Genomic DNA, 20,604 nt, shown 5'->3' with positions numbered 1-20,604 from the left:
ACTCCAGTACTTTTGAATCGTCATTTAACAAACTATATTAAGTGAAGCTACCAACGATTCGGAATGCAGATTCTACCGAGAAGAACCGGCAAGAAACTCAGTAGATACTCTTTATCAACATTTAAAAATACAAAGTCATGTTAGTTAAATACAATTATAAACCTATGTATCCTGTCTGGAAATCAACAAAGGGTATTATCCTGTATATTTTTTAACTTAAAACTTCAATCCAAAGATCGTTGCAGAAGAGGTCCGGTCCATTTAATCTTGGAGCTAAAGACTCAATGCGTTTAACAAACTAGGAAATCGAAATCCAGATGCATCAGAATATATTCATAATAATTTTATGTAAACTCACAGTAACTGAGGCCTTTAATAGACTATGATATGTATGAACACGAGATATAAGGACAAGCTTGTAACGCCAAGTTTCGGACACCAGAATGCTCGGGGCAAGGTTTTCATGTCCGTGATAAAATTCTGCTGATATTTCTGCCTGTACCAAAAACAAGTTCGTCCAGATTGTTCGGTTATCTTGTGATTACGCGAGCAATGTTAAGGACTGGCTTTTATCCTCAGATTATTTACATATAAACGTAAAAGAAATTACGACTAAATTTAATAAAGGATTTATTAAAGGTTACAAATTATTAATAAATATATTCATTGATCTTCCTCGCTCCCCTCCTCATCTCTATCGTATTCTTCAATTGTAGAAGCTTCTGGAAATTAAAGTACAGCTTTACTTAAAGCTTTTATTGAAATTACTTTTCAATTAAGGCTATTCTAATAAATTTTCGAGAGACAACTGTCTACATTTTAAAATGTTGGTAGAAGTGTGTGTGTGTGTGTGTGAGTGTTTTGCGCGTGCACGCTCAATGAACGAAAGCTACAGTCGAACACAAAAAAATATACAAAATTTATTTAGCATTAATTACTAGCCAAGGGTATTTTCATACCCTTGGCTAGTAATTAATACTGACCGGAAAAACCACGTGGTGCTACCTCAGGGCTTAAACGAAGCGCCCCAGAGAGTCTCTTAAAAATCTAATACTATCGCTATGTAAAATACTTAAGAGATATTCATAATGTTTATGTGTGTGTGTGTGTGTGTGTGTGTGTGTGTGTGTGTGTGTGCGTAATACGCTAAACCTGTGCGGTGTACACCTTCACTTCCCTTATCACGAGGAGATACTTACCGACAGACGCAGCAGACGCAGTACTTGGGGACGGATCGGTGTCACATTTGCAGCGCCTCAACTCTTCCAGTTCTCGTAGCTCGGACGGCAACATGTTCGATTTCTTCGTAGCATCCATGGTCTCTGTACACGACGCCCCAGATAAATGATTGTTTATTAGGTATGTGGCGAGAACACGTCAAACTTAAACGAAGATTGTTCCCAAAGCCGAACAAACACCTTTGATTAACATATACCTAATTAATGAATTTATCTCGAGCTCGGTTGTGATGGAAGCCATCTTGGTGATATCATGTGTTGAATGATAATCATACATTGGGGCACCTAGATGGAATAACCTCTAATCCTCTAAAGAGGAGCCCTTAAACGAACAGTGATATGACAAAATTGTAGATGTTACTTGACCTTAACTAACCTACCTGATAATTAACTCTCAAACAGCAATACTTGGTAGGTTGTGTTCCAAAGGGCAAAATATCTTAGTAAGTAAGGTTGGTGTAGCAATGCCGGTGTAAGGAATGGTTAATATTTATTACTACGTCAATTTTATGGGCGGTGGTACTGGGTCATATGTCAATAAAAATGTCGCACTAGAAAAGAATTCATCCTCTCGAAGTCAGTCTGTGTGACGAGTCAGGTGTCTTAAGACGAGGTTCGGTCTCACACCACCCTTAGGACGCGCGTACTATAAGCCCTTAAAAAGGGGCTACCAAAAGCTTGTCTAATTAATTCCTCTCCCCACTTGGACAAACAAACTACAATCCAAAATCCAAAACACAACACTTAGTGTTGTTGTACGGGCACAATGGACATACCACCATGGCTTCCAAGGTTGGTGGCGCATTGGCGATGTAATTCATGATAATATTTCTTACAGCACCAATGTCTCCAATATAGGTTAATACCTAAAATAAAAAGATGATATATCTTGCTATATTAAGATAAGGAAAGAAAGCCTCGCCTCACCTAAGCTAAATTTAACTTTGCTGTCGTCATTGCAATGGCAAGCATCGTCGAGCAGCGCCTCCTCAGCCCGCCGGCGCAGCTCTGAAGGCAGCTCGGTGGGACCTCGGACCGGACGAGATTGGTTAACATCTTACTAATGTTTTGAAGTTCTACTTCTTATAAAATGTCGATAAAAAACTAAAAATGGCTTCTTATCGACCACACTCAGACAAAGTTTACAAGATACTCACAATTTAAATTCCGAAATACTCACCTAGTGGTAAGTAACCTCAAAATTTTGATTCTCAAAAAAAGTTCAGAATAAAGCAATGAATCTTAACAACTTTATTATAAAACGCTAGAATACTTACACGAAAACCTTCCTTTACCTATATTGCACATTCCGCCTATCCAGAACTTTTGAAATGTTTACTTTATGTCTATTCCAACGAGGGGACAAAAGCCAATAAACAACATTTGACAGCGAATCGACGCGATATTATTGGTCGAGATCTCGAATGATCTGTGATAACATTATGGATTTTCGAGAGAAATTACATTTTCAACGTCGATTGCGTTAACTTTGGCAGTAAAATTAAAGTGGATATAAGTAATATTATAAATAAAGATATATTAATCTAGAACTGTTACTACTACAGTTAAATACGATTATATATGTATGCTATAAGTACATATACTAAAATTTGGAACGATACAGAGAAGATTAGGGTGACCCATGCGCGAGGAAGATACGCAAAATCGTGAATCGTTCCACGTTTTTGAATGATTCAGTTTTGAAAATTTAGAATAAACTTTAGAAATAAAAAAAAATGCACTAAAATAAAATAAATGAAATGATAACATTTAAATAAATAAATAAATATTGGACAACATCACATTCATTTCTCTGATCCCAATGTAAGTAGCTAAAGATTTTATGTTATGGAAAATCAGAAGTAACGACGGCACCACAAACACCCAGACCCAAGACAACGTAGAAAACTAATGAACTTTTCTACATCGACTCGGCCGGGAATCGACTCATTAAAACCGGAGTACACACTACTCGACCACGGAGGTCGTCAGTTTTTCTTAGATACACTTAGGTTTGTGTCTTTATAAAACAAATATTTATCATAAAGTTTTATACTAATTAACTCACAGACAGTCGTCGTTTCAAACGGTTCGGTTCTCGCCAAGGCGTCTTCGTGGATACGTCGCATGTAGTAATGGTAGTCGGACCTCTTGGTCGCTTCGACGTCGCCCGTCGCGCGGGAAATAACTGGATGAAACAAATCTATACGTAGTATAACAAAGTCGCTTCCCGCCTGTGCGCTTAGATCTTTTAAACTGCGCAACGGATTTTGAAGCAGTTTTCGGCAATAAACAGAGTGACTCAAGAATACACAAATATTATTACAAAAGTACAGAAAAGTCGAGAATTTCAACTCTTAAACAGCCGAAACAGAATAAGATTTTTTGTTTTGTTTGTTCTTCTATCTATAAGTTGTATATAAAAACTTATTGTAGCCATGTGAAGCCGGGACTCAAATCCAAAAAAAAATTTAGGATTTTCTGCCAAATGTCAATAACAGCAGCAAAATAACATCGAAATCTGGAAGTTGGAAGTACATTGTCGTGCTTCGGAAACGTAGAGCCGTTGGTCGTGCGGCTGAATTATTTCCTGTCGTGTCGAATTTACTGCCCCATGTTAGGCAATTGAGAGTACACCTGCCTTTACACACAGACTGCCTGTGCCTGCCATCATCAGTATTCAGTAGTAGGGTTTTAAGGACTATACGATATTAAAGGTTACACATACATATTTATGGTTTGGAGCACATTATTTGGGTCGAACCGATGAATCTATATCTTAGACCAAATAGTTGGCAAAACATTGGTAAACTAAATGAGTAGGGAATGTCCATCGTCAAGGAGTACAAAATCTTGCACCAAACAGTTAGTACTGAGCATTGGTAAATCAAATGAATAGGGCACGATCATCGGCTAATATAAGATACTCACTATCTTGGACCCAATAGTTGACTGAGAATTCGTTATTAAACTAAATAAGGAATCACCCTCGACATGTCCAAGATACGTTACATCTTGGATCCAATGGTTGGCAAACATTGGCGAATAAACAATGACCAACGCAAAAATATTCCAGTATTCCAAACTCACGTTCATCGACGGCTTCTCTCGCGTCGATCGTGATCTCGGTCGCCTCACGGACAGTTCGTGCTATGAACATCTTCACCTCCTCACCTTCCAGACGTTGGAGTCGTGATAAGTAAACAGCTGTTGATATTAAAGAAAATATTTTTAAGAATTTTTGTTGTCTACTCTTGCTCGAAATTGCGAAGCTGCTTGGTACTAAGGCTGCGGTTTTGTTTCTTTTTTCATATGGGGGAGGAGAACGCCATAATCGTCACAAGGGGCAGGTGAGTTGGCGATCGCAGTAAGGCGGTCTCCGGTAAATTTTCCCTCAGGATGACCAGGAATTTTACCTAGGAGATGAAATGGGGTGGTGATATTCGTTGCCGTCACCACACCGCACACAATGGTCGCGGGTAATGCAAGACCGGCCGTTGTGGAGCTGACCAGCAGTGGACGTTTTCCGGAACTGAACCCCTCCCTCAACTTTGGAATGGTCTCAGTGAATAAGTTTTTAATATGAACATACACATTTTAGATGCGCTTCCGAGTAAGTAGTTTTCTCAATTATTAAACTTAAGTTTTTTATTAAGAATAATATACTCACCGTCATCAACGACAGCGTCGAGCAAGTAACGTATGTCGTGTTGTGGGGGAAACCTCTCTTCGGTTGACCTTGTGACGTCTTCGCGACCTTGAAAAATGTAACTATATTTTATAATAAGTATTTTTTCATATCTCTCAAATAAAATAAGTTACATATTACAATATAAGTTTAGTTGAAGAACAGCTTACAGAGTCAGAGCTTTTATAGGCATAGACCTGGATGACAGATCACTAAGTTTCCGACTCCGCAAAATCAATAAATCATTCTTGGGGTAAGGTATCCGCTTCTATAATAAAAGTCCGCAGACATTTTTAACTTTGCCGTTTCATAGATTCAAATCACTTGTAAAAAATACATTTGTAAATAAGGCATATTATTCGATACAAGATTATATTGATGATAAAAAAGCGTGGAGTTAATGCTTGTTGACTTCCAGGCAGGATATATAACATACATATATAATTGTATTTAACTAACATGACTGTATTTTTAGATGTTGAAAAAGAGTAAATACTGAGTTTCTTGCCGGTTCTTCTCGGTAGAATCTACATTCCGAACCGATGGTAGCTTTACTTTAAAAAGTTTGTTAAATGACGATTCTTGTAAAAGATTACATATTAAAGTATATTTTGATTTGATTTGAGTCTATTACTCAGAGCGCGATAGGGCTCAGGGCAAATTTAGTGGGGTGCCGAGGTCTGTCGTTTCCTGTTGCAATACTAGTCTACAATAGTTTACAATATTTTAGTATAAATCTACTTACGTCTCGTGTATTTCCATCGGGGATCGTCTCTAGCGTCCGTCTCGACCGGTTCCATATCGATTTCACAGATCTGACATTTGCATTGATCGTCCAAACTTCGTCCACAGCGCGTACACTTGTCTAAAATTAACAACAAAGTATATGTTCATTCATTCGTGTATGGGCAACGGTACTGAGGCTTCGGACTGATGCTTTAAATGGGTAATGAGGCTAATAGAACATACCTATAAACATAAGCATTGTTAGAAGTACTAAACATTCTGTACTTGGCCAATACGCCACCAACTAAGGGAACTAAGATGATCTATGCGGCCATTGTTACACTGGCTCACTTCTCCCGGACCGTAACAATACTAAGTAATGTGGTTTGGTGGTAAAATATGTGATGTGACGGATATCTACACAAAAGGGTTAGCACGAAGCGCTCAAAAAAATATAATATGTCGAGATGGGCTTGCACAAAGCGTTTACAAAAAATAGAGGCTAATTTTAAAAAATGTGTCACTGAATACGCCCTCATATCTGCTACCTAACCTTGAGTCTACTCAGCTACATCAACAGTTATTGATTGATACTTACTCACTTACTAACTCATACTAAACCAATCGTAATTACCTGTCCTGACTTCGGCATCATCTACAAGACCAAATATAGAACTTCTTGCCGCTTCCAATTTAGTCGCTTGAAGCGCTGACACGCGATGCCTTGAAGCCGCTTTATGTGCTTCGGGGAGTAAGAACTGCTGGACCAATTCAGCCACCAGCTCATTCTGCTCCGCTGTTGACCTGACAAGGTTGAAAATTTAGTTTTTTAGCTATGTGGTTGACATTTTAGGTACATTTTGAATTTTCCCTCCCTTAGATCTTGATAATACAGAGAAATCCTATAAATAATTCAGCCGGTTGTTATAATGTTCCTTGTTTTCTAACTATCCAGCCCTAGGATCGGTCTAGGATCTTCGAAAGTGTCCGACTTGTCCGAATATCCGTCAAATCCCGTCGCACTCACATAGAGCCGTGTTCTCTCACGGAGCGATCGATGGCGTCGGCGTCGGCTCTCGCCTTCTGGACCGCCTGCTCCTCCGCAGCGAGCTCCACCGCCTCCCGCGTGACGTCACGCAGGTAGGCGTCCACTGTCTCCTGGGTCACTCCCAGCACCTATTCGAAATATATTTAACATTTTTCACCTTCATTAATTTCTGCTAACAAAAATCTTAAATCTAAAAATAATCACTAAAACGCGAGCGAAGCTACGGACAATAGCTAGTAATCTATGTAGTGCATGTATGTATGTGTTCATTTACTATAACCAAATAAAGTAATACGCCTCGAGTGAATTACTATGATAATGTATAGAATAGTCAGTAAATGTCCCGCTGTTGAGCTTGGAACTTATTCCGAGACGCTGCTCCAAAGTATATCGCTGAATACCATGGATACACCAGGGGTGTATATTATGGAGCTCTGCAACCGTTACTTTCGGCTATCCGAAAAAAAATCTATCCATAACGGAATCCGGTAGAAACATTGTTTATTATATATTTTGTATTTTTTTTTTGTAATGTTATACTTAGTAAGTAGGTCACTTTATTTGAAGGCTATTAGTCTTTTCTATTTTATTACCTTTTACCAAATAAAAGCTTACAAATAAAGACAAGCTGGTTACCTTGTAATTTACTCCTTTACAGTTTCTAAATAATCTGATATCCGAAACCGTATTTGAAACCAGTAAAATATCAAATCATATCAACATATTCTTTATTCGAGTCAGCTCATAAAAGCACTTTTGAATGGTCATGTTATGTTGAATTAAATATGAAGCTACCACCGGTTCGGAAAGGTCACATAAGAACCGGCAAGAAACTCAGTAGGTACTCTTTTTCACTATTTTCATTATAGAATATGCCATTAAGATGCATTTAAAGTAAGTAAAGGAAATCGAGAACCGAAACAAACTTCATACCTGCTTGAACATCTCGTCATGTTCTCTTCTTCGATGCTCCTCCTTCTGTCTCCGTCCAGCTTCCGCCGCTTCACGCATAGATTTCTCTCGAACTAAAATAAAAAAACGACCTATTTTTTTTTTTTTATGATATTGGTGCCTACCGATGCCAACGCCAACAATTGACGGGCAAATGGGCCACCTGATAGTAAGTGGTCACCACCACCCATAGAAAATGGCGTTGTAAGAAATATTAACCATTCCTTACATCGCCAATGCGCCACCAACACTGGGAACTGAGATGTTACGTCCCTTGTGCCTGTAGTGACACTGGCTCACTTACCTATGAATGGAATGGTACCTACCCAGGCGGGCTTACACAAAGGCCTACCACCAAGTACCAAAATAATAACGAGTACATTGCAGGTAAGATCGGCAATGAGTACTTATCGCTCGAATTTCCGACGGATTGGATCACTTTTTATGTGTTTCTTTCGAGAACAGAAGAGTTTTTATCACTTTGATGTGGTGCTGACCATTATCAAGCGAGATTAGCCAAATACGCAGGACATATTATAATGCACGAGTGCGTGCGAAAACCCAGTTACCTCCTCTATTATTTACGTGCTTTCCGCTGCACGAGAGTGTACACTTCCAACATTTAGTCTCCGGCCTGTTACGGAAAAAAAATCCTTACCCAATAAACTTATATTTAAAACCTCGAGATCTGAAGCATTATACTCATGGTGGTTGATAGGTACACGGGCAATTGGCCACCTGATGGTAAGTGGTCAACACTATCTATAGACATAGGCGCTGTTAGAAATTACAACGACTCCTTGTATCGCCAATGCGCAACCAACCTTGGGAACTAATAAGTTACGTCCCTTGTAGAGTTACATTGACTCACTCACCCTTGCTATTCGGCGGTAGAATATCTGATGACTATAAACTTATTGTTGGTACATATAATAAAGTGCTACATATATTTTGCATAAATCAACTCACGCGCAATCAATATAAAGGCATGTTGTCTTCTCTCTTCTTTTAGCCTCCTAAGCTCCTTCTCCAGGAAGTCCAGAGCCGCTGACACCGCTCCTCCACATAATTCCTCTACTAATGCACTTATTGCTTCCTCCTGGATAAAAACATTTCGCTTGGAAGGGGGTAAAGAAACTATCTGAGGATCTCCCCTATGACGTCAGCGATGCCTATCCCCATAGAAAGAAGAGGGGTATTATAAGTTTAAAGTCTGTATGTGTCTTTAGCATCGTAGCTCCAAACGATTGATTTCACTTTCATGTTTCGATCGAGAGTGTATTTAGCTTTGATCTAAGAAAATCCTTTCAGATATTTTGAAGATCGAACCACGAGCTTCTGCAGATTTGGTCGATTCGATTTGATTGAATCTTGTATTATGTATTAAATTGTAACGACAAATATTTGCCAAAAAATTGCGTAAAACGTTAAAAATCTAAATATTCTTCAATCGAGTAGGCTCTTTAAAGCGCCTTTGAATCGTCATGTAATTTGACATCAAATTGACGTGATATCATTTGCCGGCAGCTCGAATATTCTATGATATTTATGCGTTTTGAACGTCGACGAAGCTGTTATCAGAACTTTGGAGTAAAATTTAATAATAGAAATAAGTAGTTAAGTGCAATAGTGTTGTATTATAAATTAATTCATCAAGAACTCTTAGTAGTGCACAACATAGCTGAGCTATTAGCGAATCGCGTGGATCGTGAATCGAAGGTTTGTTTACATTTATTCCTTGTTCGATTTGGAATGGACTGTAGGATTAAACGTAAAGCTACCACCGGTTCAGAATGTAGATTCGACCGAGAAGAACCTTCAAGAAACTCAGTTGTTACAGGTTAGTTAGTTCGATACGAATTGCTCTAACGGTCATATTCTCCTAACATAACAAGACTTCTAACCTTTTGTTCAGCCTCAGAGCGAACGGCTTGATAGTCCCTGGCCCTGGACTCTTCCTTGGCGATACGGGCTCGGTCCTCCTTCTGCAGACCGTGCGTAGTCTTCAACTCTTCAGTGAGTTCTGCGGCCCTAGTCCGTCCTTCGAACATCTACGATACAACAGTCATTATAATTATTACACGTCTTTGACTCTGAGGTCCTGAGATCGAACTCCGGTTACGGTCTCTAAATAGTGTAAAGTTATAATTAACTAACAGTCTTTAAATGTCCCACTGCTGGGCTAAGGTCTCCTCTCCGTGCAAGGAGAAGGTTAGGAGCAAATTCCATCTGGCTACTCTAATACGGGTTGGGGGATAAGCATGTGATAGAATTTCATTAATATAAAGCGCATGCGCATTAATTAAGCACCTGGAATTTCAGTGATGCGTGAGTGTAAGTCCGCAATCGTCAGTTAAGATGCCGCTCTAACTACTGGGCCATCTCGGCTCAAGTTGCAAAGTATGTGTACTCTCAAGCCGTTGCTCTTACGACTGATCCAATCTCATCAGTTTTCCTGTCTCATCGGATTATGAGATTGTAGGAAATGAAAGGAGAATGTCCACTTGAAGATGGTCTTCGTCCACAAAATCATTCAAAAGTATTTTCTGATTGATAACTCAAATTCATCTCACCAAAACCTGCACAGCACGTCCTCTTAAAACTCGCTGTAACGTCAGAGCCGCCTGGTGAGACGCCTCATCTTCCTCGGGGACTTCCTCCATTTCAGGAGTTGGGGGTCTCGGAGTCTCTACGAGCCGACGAGGTTTGAGCACTCTGAGAGGCCCAGCAGACGTTAAAGCCGCTCCGAGACGTGCCTCTGGATGATATAAGCAGTTATGTCGAATGGAGTTCTATTATAAATAAAGATATATTAACGAAGAACTGTTTGTAGTGTACAATATAGCAGAACTATGAGCAAATAGCATGAAATACGTACCCAAAAAAACATTTTTTATCCTTTACTTTTAATGAGAAATAATTTATAAATAATAATTTATAAATATATAATAAAAAAAAGCTTAAGTTAAATAAATTGTGCATTTAATATAGATTAATATAGCCCTTTAGAAGATATTATAGATTTAAAGCGCAGGGATATTTTTTTTTTACACAAATTAAGCACATGAAAATTCAGTGGTGCCTGCCTGGGTTTGAACCCGAAATCATCGGTTAAGATGCACGCGTTCTAACCACTGGGCTATCTCGACTCTTTATCATCATCTTATTTCATCTCTTATGACAAAAAAGCTGTGAACGTTGAATATAAAGACATTCTTTAGTATATTTATATCAGCAATGAACCCGTACGAGGCCGGGGCGGGTCGCTAGTATTATATATATCAAAGACAGGAGGAGTTACTATGACAGTGTCGATACCACGTTTTTAATTAATTACTTTTCAAATCATTGTGCAAGTTTTCCAGAAACTGTTCGCTCCACTTGGTCTCCCTCTCGCAGAGCTGCGTCGCGTCCCGTTGGATGTGATGGCCGGAACAGGTCAGGGCGAGATTCTGACCACACTTCTGAAGCCACACTGGCGGTGCCGATAGCTGTTCGTGGTCTTCTAGAGCTTAAATTGAGAGAAACAAAACTATTTTGGGACATATACAAGTATCTTCATAATATATAAAAATGACCAATTTAAAGTAAATTTTATATGAGTAATATTCCATGTTATTTCATTAAATGCTTAAGCGCTATTTCATTAAAATATTTCAAAGTTATTAAAAGTCTAAAGTGTCAGTACAGTCCGTAAGCAAAACAGCGAGGCGCGGCCAGCGCAGTACGTACAAAGTAAATTAGGGTCGTAAACGATCTCCGCGTGGCGCGTGCGCGCCTGGTACCCGTGGCGCGCGCGCGGGGCGCGCACGTCGGACGTGGGGTCGCGCGCCGCCGCCGTGGCGCTGCCGCCGCCCCGCGCCGCGCGCATCTCCTGCACGAGCCCCATTCGACCCCCACAGCTGTGTAGGGTTGTCAATTTGCGAAGCTCTGGGAAACCAGCGAGCCAATTCTAGTATCTTTTGACGATTCCGATCCGATTGGTAATGATACCGATTCCGTTCGATCGTACCTCTATCCCTCTTCCGTCGAATGTTATCAATCTTCCGTTCCATGTCAATCTTTTTGTCCGCCCAGAGTTTCGCGAGCTTCGTTACTGTGCGGTCGGTGCTCTTTTTACGCTGCCGTGTCTGCAGCTTATGGAGGAGAGCGAGGCGAATATCTTGGAGTTCGTCGATTTCCTAAACACGACTAACTAATTATTCGTATAGACGTTTCGTATTTTTAGTTAAATTTTTAATCAGTGTACACATTGTTGAAGAACCAAATAAAATAAACAAATTATAAATATGTCAATAATCTTACCGCCTCTCTAAATATCCAGTCTTTGGTTTCAATGTCTGTGATGATGCCCTCCCTATTCTTCAACCAGCGAGGGTATCCGCCTTTCTCCACTAACTCGGACCATTTACGCGCGTGACGCATCCTGACAAAGGAGGAAGGATCTTTCAAAAGATTTGTCTACTTCCTTTTATTATTTCTAGGTATATACTTGGTGGTATGGCTTTGAGCCGAGATGGACCAATGAGCCAAGTGGATTGAACGCGTGCATCTTAACCGATGATTTCGGGTTCAAAGCCAGGCAAGTGCCACTGTAATTTCATGTGCTTAATTTGTGCTTATAATTCATCTCGTGCTCGGCGGTGAAGGAAAACATCGTGAGGAAACCTGCGTGTGTCTAATTTCAACGAAATTTTGCCACATGTGTATCCACCGACCCGCATTGGAGCAGCGTGGAGGAATATGCTCCAAAACCTTCTCCTCAAAGGGAGAGAAGGCCTAAGTCCAGCAGTGGGAAAATTTACAGGCTGTTAACTGAATGTGAGGTTTGAGATGTTTTTTATATCTGATACTAATTTTTAAAAACAATTACATTAATTACTTACTTATTGATCATTTCCGTTGTGTGAAAGTCGGCCGGCAAATCTCCTTTACGATATGGACTTCCAGGTCCTAAGGTACAGAACCAATTTTTTCTAGTAAGTATTTTTTTAAGCATATTTTTTTTTACCACTGTACTATATTCCCTCATATTGTACGTTTAACTTATAAAAAATATTAAATAAAAAAACAAAAAACTTTTTGAATTGCTTTTTCCCGCCTAACGTTTTTAATTTCATTTTCAGCTTCTGTTCGGGCAAAGGTAAACTCTACAGTTTAACCTAAACTGAAATGGATGTTCATATATAGGTATTTTGTGCAGCTTTAATTTCCGATAAAAAACCAATCCTATTCATATTAAATTTAAAATGTGAAATCGCCACATACCCCATTCAAACTTATCTAAATACATCACTTCCGGCGTATCCTCACAATCCTCAGCCGGTATCGCGTCCGGTTGCCACGGTGTCGTCTGAGCTGATGATTCTCTGTAATTTAATTATTTTGGACTACATGTAGACGGACAGGCACAAAGGGTGCACTTTCTATTACCGGACAAAATCCGATGGGATAGGAATTCCGACATGACCGGAAACCGTTCAGGCACAGGACAAAGGTATTTACGTGTTATCCGAGGCACGAAAATAAAAGCACTGTTAACATCCAGAAAAAAAATAACCTTTTTGTTATTGGACCATCACGAGATTTGAACTCTGGACCTTTATTCTTTAAAAATCTAGCGTCTAGAGTATATTCCAATCGATTAAGGACTGAAGATAAACAATCCTTAGATTTACGTATTTCATGCGGTTTGCTAATAACTCAGCTATATTGTGCACTACTAAGAGTTAATGATTAATATATCTTTATTTATAATACAACACTATTGCACTAAACAACTAATATCTGTCACCGTAAGATTACAAAAATCGTTAGATTGTAATCTGTCGAAATATTTTGAACTATGAAACATGATCAATTTAACGCATTATTTTTCACTATATTGTAATCCGAGATGGCCCAGTGGTTAGAACGCGTGCATCTTAACCGATGATTTCGGGTTCAAACCCAGGCAGCACCATTGAATTTTCATGTGCTTAATTTGTGTTTATAATTCATCTCGTGCTCGGCGGTGAAGGAAAACATCGTCAGGAAACCTGCATGTGTCTAATTTCAACGAAATTCTGCCACATGTGTATTCCGCCAACCCACATCGGAGCAGCGTGGTGGAATATGCTCCAAACCTTCTCCTCAAAGTGAGAGGAGGCCTTTATCCCAGCAGTGGGACATTTACGGGCTGCTAATGCTAATGCTAAATATTGTAATCGGTCGAAGTCAAACTGTTAGATTACAACCTGTCCCCTGATTGGCCGGTCTTATTGTAAGAGCGACCAATCAATTCAAATCATACGTCACAGTTATTATTCGGTAGCTTACAGTCTATCGAAGTAAATTTCAGTTAAATTATAAAAACTCTAACCTAACCTAACCGATATATTATGAACTATCGAAATTATTTATATTTTATTGCAAATTGAATAAACGTTCACAATATATTACAATTGCGCGAAATAGATTAGTCGAATGCGAATTAGATTAAAGTCCGGACAAAAGCTGCGTCGTCGTTTAAGACGCCATTTTTTCACAAATCTATCACAGATTATTCGAACTCGCGTCAAACCTATTTGACATGGCGTCAATTCGACGTCAAACGTTGTTTATTTGGGTATTGTCCTATTGTGGTTGGAATAGACTTTAGACATGACACGTAAAACTTAGATAGATGATATTATACATGGTGCTCATTATAAGTTGCCTACCGATACAAACTCTGTGTCCCCCTATTTCTCGGCTTCGTTGGCCCAGGGGTCATCATATCTGTCGGGGGCCGGAAGTCAGGAGTGGCGCTCTTCATCGGACATAATTTCTTTGGACTATAATACAAGAATAATAATAATAGAGTACACATTGCTCGAAGAACCGACGGCCGATGGGGCCGACGAGTTCTCGAGTGGCGACCATGGACCGGAAGACGTAGCATGAGTACGCCCCCCACAAGGTAGTCCGACGACCTGGTGAAGGTCGCGGGAAACCGCTGATTGCGGGCTGCACAAGACCGGTCGTTGGGGCGATCTTTGGGGGAGGCCTATGTCCAGCAGTGGACGTCCTTCGGCTGAGAGATGAGATGAGATGATGATACAAATGTAGTTTAATTTATTATAAACAACATTGAAGAATCTTGTCTGCATCTATATATCTGTATGTATGAATATCTCTTAACTAAAACCTAGTTAGCAGTCTCGGCTTCACATGAGTGCAACAAATAAGGGTCTATACACACTATTAGATTGAAGAACAAGCATAAAAAGGTTTTTTTCCGGTTAGGAAATTTGAAATAGTTGGTATTCCTCGACTATAATTTATGCCTGTATTACATACATAAACATTAATAATAAAATTTTTGCTAAAAGCTAACAAATACTCTCAGCGGTTTGTCTTAAGTGTCCTTTTTCTGTCTATAAATATTACTTAGACAAGAGAAGAAGTTATCACACATACACGGCGGAATACTTAAACCGATCCTTCCCCGCTAACTCCGGCGTGGGCACGCCTCGTGCCCTCCCCACCTTATCCAAGTAAGCGCCGTACGAACGATCCACGTGTGGGGGCAGACGACAGTTCGGATGGTACACTATTGTAATAAATATCAATTATTTTTAATTTCTCATATATTTTATATAACCTTATGATTTACTTGATTGATTTTATTTAAAAGTAAAACAAAAATTAGTAAAATAAAAAAACGAAAAATAAATGTTGTATATGGGTGTTGTAGAATGGGCGGACTTATGGCTAATTAGCCATCTCTCCCAGACAATCCAATCTGAGAGAGAACTTTTAAACCATCGGCGTAGGCGGTGCAGTCAAACACTTACATACAAATATTTACACACTAATACTTATACTTACTACATATATACATATGTATATATAATATATATCTCTATTATACACTAATACACATTTAAGATACTAAAATGTTATATAAAGAAATTTAATTAAAGTCGTCTTAATTACTTTGGTATAGTTTTAACGGCTTTTTTGAATGCTAATTAAAAAAAATTATATTATATAATTATATTAGAAATTAATGGAGCTTTTTTTATATCTACCGGAAGGGCATAAAGAATATCACTCACAAAAATCTGCAGTATATTACCTCTTACCTTACCCTCTGAATATATCTGTGCAACAATTTATCGCATCATGCTGCACACACAATCTCAAGGAGTACTAAAACTCGTAGTACTGAAATGTACTCACCAACTTGCATTCTTGGAAACTGACGCAGTTCAGAGAACATCGTCTTGTACACCGGTTGGATCACCTGCAAATGTTACAGGTGTAGGATTTACATTATAAAACATAAGACCGTAAACGTCTAGAGACGCGTCCCGAGTAAAACTAAATAGCCTATTTGACTGGTTTTTAAAAGCAATTTTATATTATTTAGTAGAGGTTAATGAACCCAGTAAAAGTTGAGTTTTTTTAAATTCTAGTACATATTTGCTGAAAGATATCAAATTAAAAATTCCATATTTAAATAGCGCGCGAAAACGCTACTTTGACAATATGGCGCTGCGGATAACGCTTGAATCTTTACAAAAATTTGTATTATATATATTTTTTTTTTAAATATTTTTATAATTTTTAAAATAATTAAATTAACAAAATAATATGTTCGTCATTGCAAAGTTACGTCGATCAGAAAAATTTACATCTGTCAAAAAGATCGAGCTATCTTGTACAGGGTATAGAGTAGTTACATAAACGTTAAACTCACAACTTGTGCTGACGCCATGGCTGCCTTAAAGGCAGTCCTTGCGTAATCTCTTGCCCCTGACACTATGAAGGCAGAATCTGCGAAAGCAATTTGTTGAAGTAAAATAATATAACAGTCTGAAACTTCACAGGCTAAGGCCTCCTTTCTTGAGACAGCTCCACAGCTCCAATGTGGGAAGGTGATGTTATTCCTTAAGACCAACATATTTATAAATGATAATTACGCGCCCGGTTTTCACGGACACAGTTTATGAATAAAGAAAATTCTGATATGAGATTCTTTAAGATGTAAATTTAAATAAATTAAAATAATGACTGTCGCTTCTCAATTTGTTTTTGATAATGTTACATAACATCATCAGAAAAATCAGATTTTTCCAGAAATTGTGACGTACATTCTATTAATACTAGAAACAAGACTAAACTTGTTACTCCTAGTACTCGATTGCACAGGGTTAGTAACTCTTTTTTGGGGCAATGTATACTTTTTTACAACAGGATCCCAGAAAACGTTCAAAAATATTAATGTAAAATTTTAAAGAGTCATTATAGAGCGTTTGAGTGCTAAAGATTATTACAACACTAATGACTTCTTAGCTGACAGCACACCTTGGGAAAGAGATGATTACCTCCAGGCTGTTTCAAATAACAAAAATGTGTTTATTATTATTGTACATGAACTATACTATAGTTGTGAAAATGAAATAAAAAAATAAGTTTATATCCCGCTGAGGTGCTTTCGCCGGTTCTTCTCGGGTCCGAGATGTTAAATTCCGAACCGGTGGTAGATTTTTGACCATCAATAAGCACTTTCATATTGAATAACGATGTTTGACTTTGATAAATATTATTTATGTACCCAGTCAGGAATAAGGTAGATTTCTACAAGTAAAAACATTAGCAAATGCGTCAGTAGTTCCGGAGAGTACACCCCCCCCCCCCCTTTACACATTATTATATACTAATCACATACAATAAGAATTAGACACAGAAAATTGTAGTACGTTGTACTGATATGATATATTCCTGTGTATCATGGTTGTACGTTTTCAGAGCAAAACAATTGTGTTATACAAACTATATATAACAAGAATGACACTTTGCGTTCAAAGAGTCATTTAAATTCGATCAGATGACGTGGATAAGTGACCGGATCCCCCTTAAAAACGTTTTAGGATATCCTTCCACCCAGATCCTTCTTAAGCACAACAAGCACCCGAGGCAAGTAAAGATCTGGCTATCTCCTCCCACAAAAAAAGATTTCCATGTTCCAAGACTCGACCATAATCAGCGAGGTGCTCTCTAACGGGCGGCACAAGGGTTTAAAACACAACCCAAACAAAAGAAAGCATTCATTACTTTAAGAAAGCTATCGTCTATAATAAAATGTATGAGTCAATCAGTGATTTAAAAACAACTGCCTTTTTTAGTATGATATTTGGTATTTAATATGGCTATTTGCGAGTTTGATTATCTCGTTAATGTAGATGTAGGCCGATAAAAAGTTACTGAGTTTTTCTATCGAAAAATTCTTAGCAAGCGCAGTCTTGAAAATGGAAGCGTGCACTCCCGTGCCTTGGTGTGCTAAAGCCATTGGTCCTACGCCTGAACTCGGCCGGCGATAGTCAGAACGACGTCATCATTTACAAGTTACCAAAACAATCATTTCAGATCGTCACAAACTGTATTCACCGGTGCCGTGTTTGCTAGTACTCTAATTTTTTTTTTTTTTTATGGTATAGGGGGCAAACGAGCAGGAGGCTCACCTGATGGAAAGCGACTACCACCGCCCATGGACATCTGCAACACCAGGGGTTTACAGGTGCGTTGCCGGCCTTTAAGAAATAAGTACGCTCTTTTCTTAAAGGTTCCCAAGTCGTATCGGTTCGGAAAAACCGCCGGCGAAAGCTGGTTCCACAGAGTGGTTGTGCGAGGCAGAAAATGCCTTAAAAATCGCGCTGTTGTGGATTTAAAAATATAAATCTTACCGTATAAATAATCGTGGACTCTCATCTTAGACACATTGTACCTCCTCGGAGCTTCGTATAGTGTTTCGCCGCTCATTTTGATAGTTTTTAAATATATTTAAGCCGAATAAACGTCATAGCGTATTGATAAAAATGCGTATTGACAAAACACCTCTGTTGCCTGGCAACAATAGTTTTTGTATTTATAGGCATTTTATTGCCAATATCAAGATTATTCATGAAGTATATTCAAACGTCTATGCAAAAATTCAGTAAGTTTTTAATTAAACAAATAAATTGCACGGATAAATTCACAATATTCATCAATATCGATTCGTTAATATATTATATACACAAACGCATATAAATCTACTACAAAAGAATAAGGATTATGTCGGAAATTAGCGATTTGTCGCATACGTGCGCGGGAATACTTGAATGTAACCGGCGATCCAAGATGGCCGCCTCGTACAGTGACGCTTCCCTAGAGCGTCGTTCAAATCCCATTAACACACCCATTTCCGACAAGTATAAATTATCAAGATGGCGCACCATGCGCCATCATATTTATTAAGAGCGATCTACTTCAATGTATGATCCTATCATTAAGATTCCGCCGTCCATCTGTCTGTTACCAGGCTGTATCTCATGAACCGAGATATTCATAGCTAGTATATCCCGCTGTGTTAAAAAAATTAGTTACTTTAAAGTTACTACTAATACTAAATAAATGTCAAACTTTGTTGCACAATAGGCGCCATATTTGTTAATTGCGCGGCAACGCGTCGACCAAAATATGGGTCAGTATCGCACTATAGTCTGTTCACAATTACTTCACAGTTATTTTACCTCTGACTTCTATCAAAGAGACTTCGGACCTCCTCGAGTTATATGATAAATACCAAAAAGAATTCAGAGTAGTGGAAGAAAGATCTCCGCTATGTCTACCTAGACATACAGCCATGAAAGATTTACAATTCTCAAAAATTCCAACGAGACTAAAGACATATTAAATATTCGTAATAAAACCAAAAAAACAATCTCATACTTTATTGTGCCACAAAATAAAATTCACAGTTTACACAAACATTTATCAAAACAAATTCATACATAACAATGCTTCCGTAATTAATACGGCTTATTGTAAAGCTACAGCCACACAATTCTCAGTAAAGCTACGGCTGTACAAAACACGCTGTGGTGCAAACCGGGTCTTATTTCTAACATGTATAATTTAAAACAGACGAATCCACTAAAGTATAATAATTTATGTGATATAACTCATTATAAATAGACCTTACAGTATGAAACGTCGCTTCCCGCCGTCAGTGCGTGTAGATCTTTTAAACTAAGCAACGGATTTCAATGTAGTTTCCATCAATAATGTGGCACAGTGCTTAGAATACGTGAATCTTAACCGATTAAAGGCGCATTTTCATTGGTCGATAAGTCGGTAGTTAGCCCGATTGCGGGGAGTACCCGCATGCGAGCTAACAACCAATGATAACTCGGTCGATTAAACGTGTGCGGGTGATATCCGCATTAATATATTGATATTTATATATGCGTTATAGAAATCACCCGCACCCCGTATGCGGGCTCTGACGACCAGTGAAAACGATAAACTCTTTGCGGGCCCTATGGCATGCGTTACAGAATTCTCCCGCACCCCGAATGCGAGCCTTATCGACCAATGAAAATGCGCCCTTCTTCGGGTTCAAACCCAGGCAAGCACCATTGAATTTTCATGTGCTTAATTTGTGTTTGTAATTCATCTCGTGCTCGGCGGTGAAGGAAAACGTCGTAAAAACCTGTACGTGTCTAATTTCAACGAAATTCTGCCACATGTGTATTCCACCAACCCGCATTGGAGCAGCGTGTAGAATATGCTCCAAACCTTCTCCTCAAAGGGAGAAGAGGCCTTAGCCCAACAGTGGGAAATTTACAGGCTGCTAATCTTCCATCAATAAAAAGAGTGATTCAAGAGGAAAGTTTATATGTATAATACAAACATATCATAATCCCAAAAGGAGTCGGTGAAGATGATACCGGAACTTTGGAACTAAAATTAAAGCGCTTATAAGTATTTAAGTGGAATAGTGTTGTATTATAAATAAAGATATATTAACCAAGAACTAGGCCGAGGAAGGAGGAGGGGGGTGGGTTGTCCCTTGGTTACATTCCCAACTTTCGAAATTGTTCCGTCCCTGAGACATTGACAAAATTAAACATTGTAATTCCAATCTTTCCAGGCTTTCGGTC

General features: G+C 38.7%; 1 protein-coding gene and 1 non-coding gene across 2 annotated transcripts; one reads left to right on the top strand and one right to left on the bottom strand.

Annotated features, from left to right (window-relative positions):
- Positions 1–623: 623 nt before the first annotated feature.
- On the bottom strand, positions 624–18,439 carry LOC125074581 (cilia- and flagella-associated protein 91-like). Its single transcript, XM_047685931.1, has 24 exons — positions 18,364–18,439; positions 16,377–16,453; positions 15,857–15,920; positions 15,092–15,224; positions 14,353–14,466; positions 12,920–13,020; positions 12,538–12,604; positions 11,957–12,077; positions 11,664–11,832; positions 11,384–11,581; positions 10,989–11,162; positions 10,225–10,409; positions 9,556–9,702; positions 8,621–8,750; positions 7,634–7,725; positions 6,680–6,828; positions 6,287–6,456; positions 5,672–5,791; positions 4,909–4,995; positions 4,329–4,445; positions 3,307–3,426; positions 2,166–2,267; positions 1,200–1,322; positions 624–722 (listed from the first exon to the last, which is right to left on the bottom strand). The coding sequence occupies exons 1-24, from the start codon at positions 18,437–18,439 to the stop codon at positions 664–666; spliced, it is 2,895 nt and encodes a 964-aa protein (XP_047541887.1). The 3' UTR covers positions 624–663.
- On the top strand, positions 2,822–2,925 carry LOC125074903. The gene has a single exon (XR_007120170.1). It is a non-coding gene; the product is annotated as a U6 spliceosomal RNA (small nuclear RNA).
- Positions 18,440–20,604: the final 2,165 nt, after the last annotated feature.

The sequence above is a fragment of the Vanessa atalanta genome, chromosome 28 (genome assembly GCF_905147765.1).
Source record: "Vanessa atalanta chromosome 28, ilVanAtal1.2, whole genome shotgun sequence".
In the NCBI taxonomy this organism is placed as follows: domain Eukaryota; kingdom Metazoa; phylum Arthropoda; class Insecta; order Lepidoptera; family Nymphalidae; genus Vanessa; species Vanessa atalanta.
This window is presented reverse-complemented; position numbering and strand designations above follow the sequence as displayed.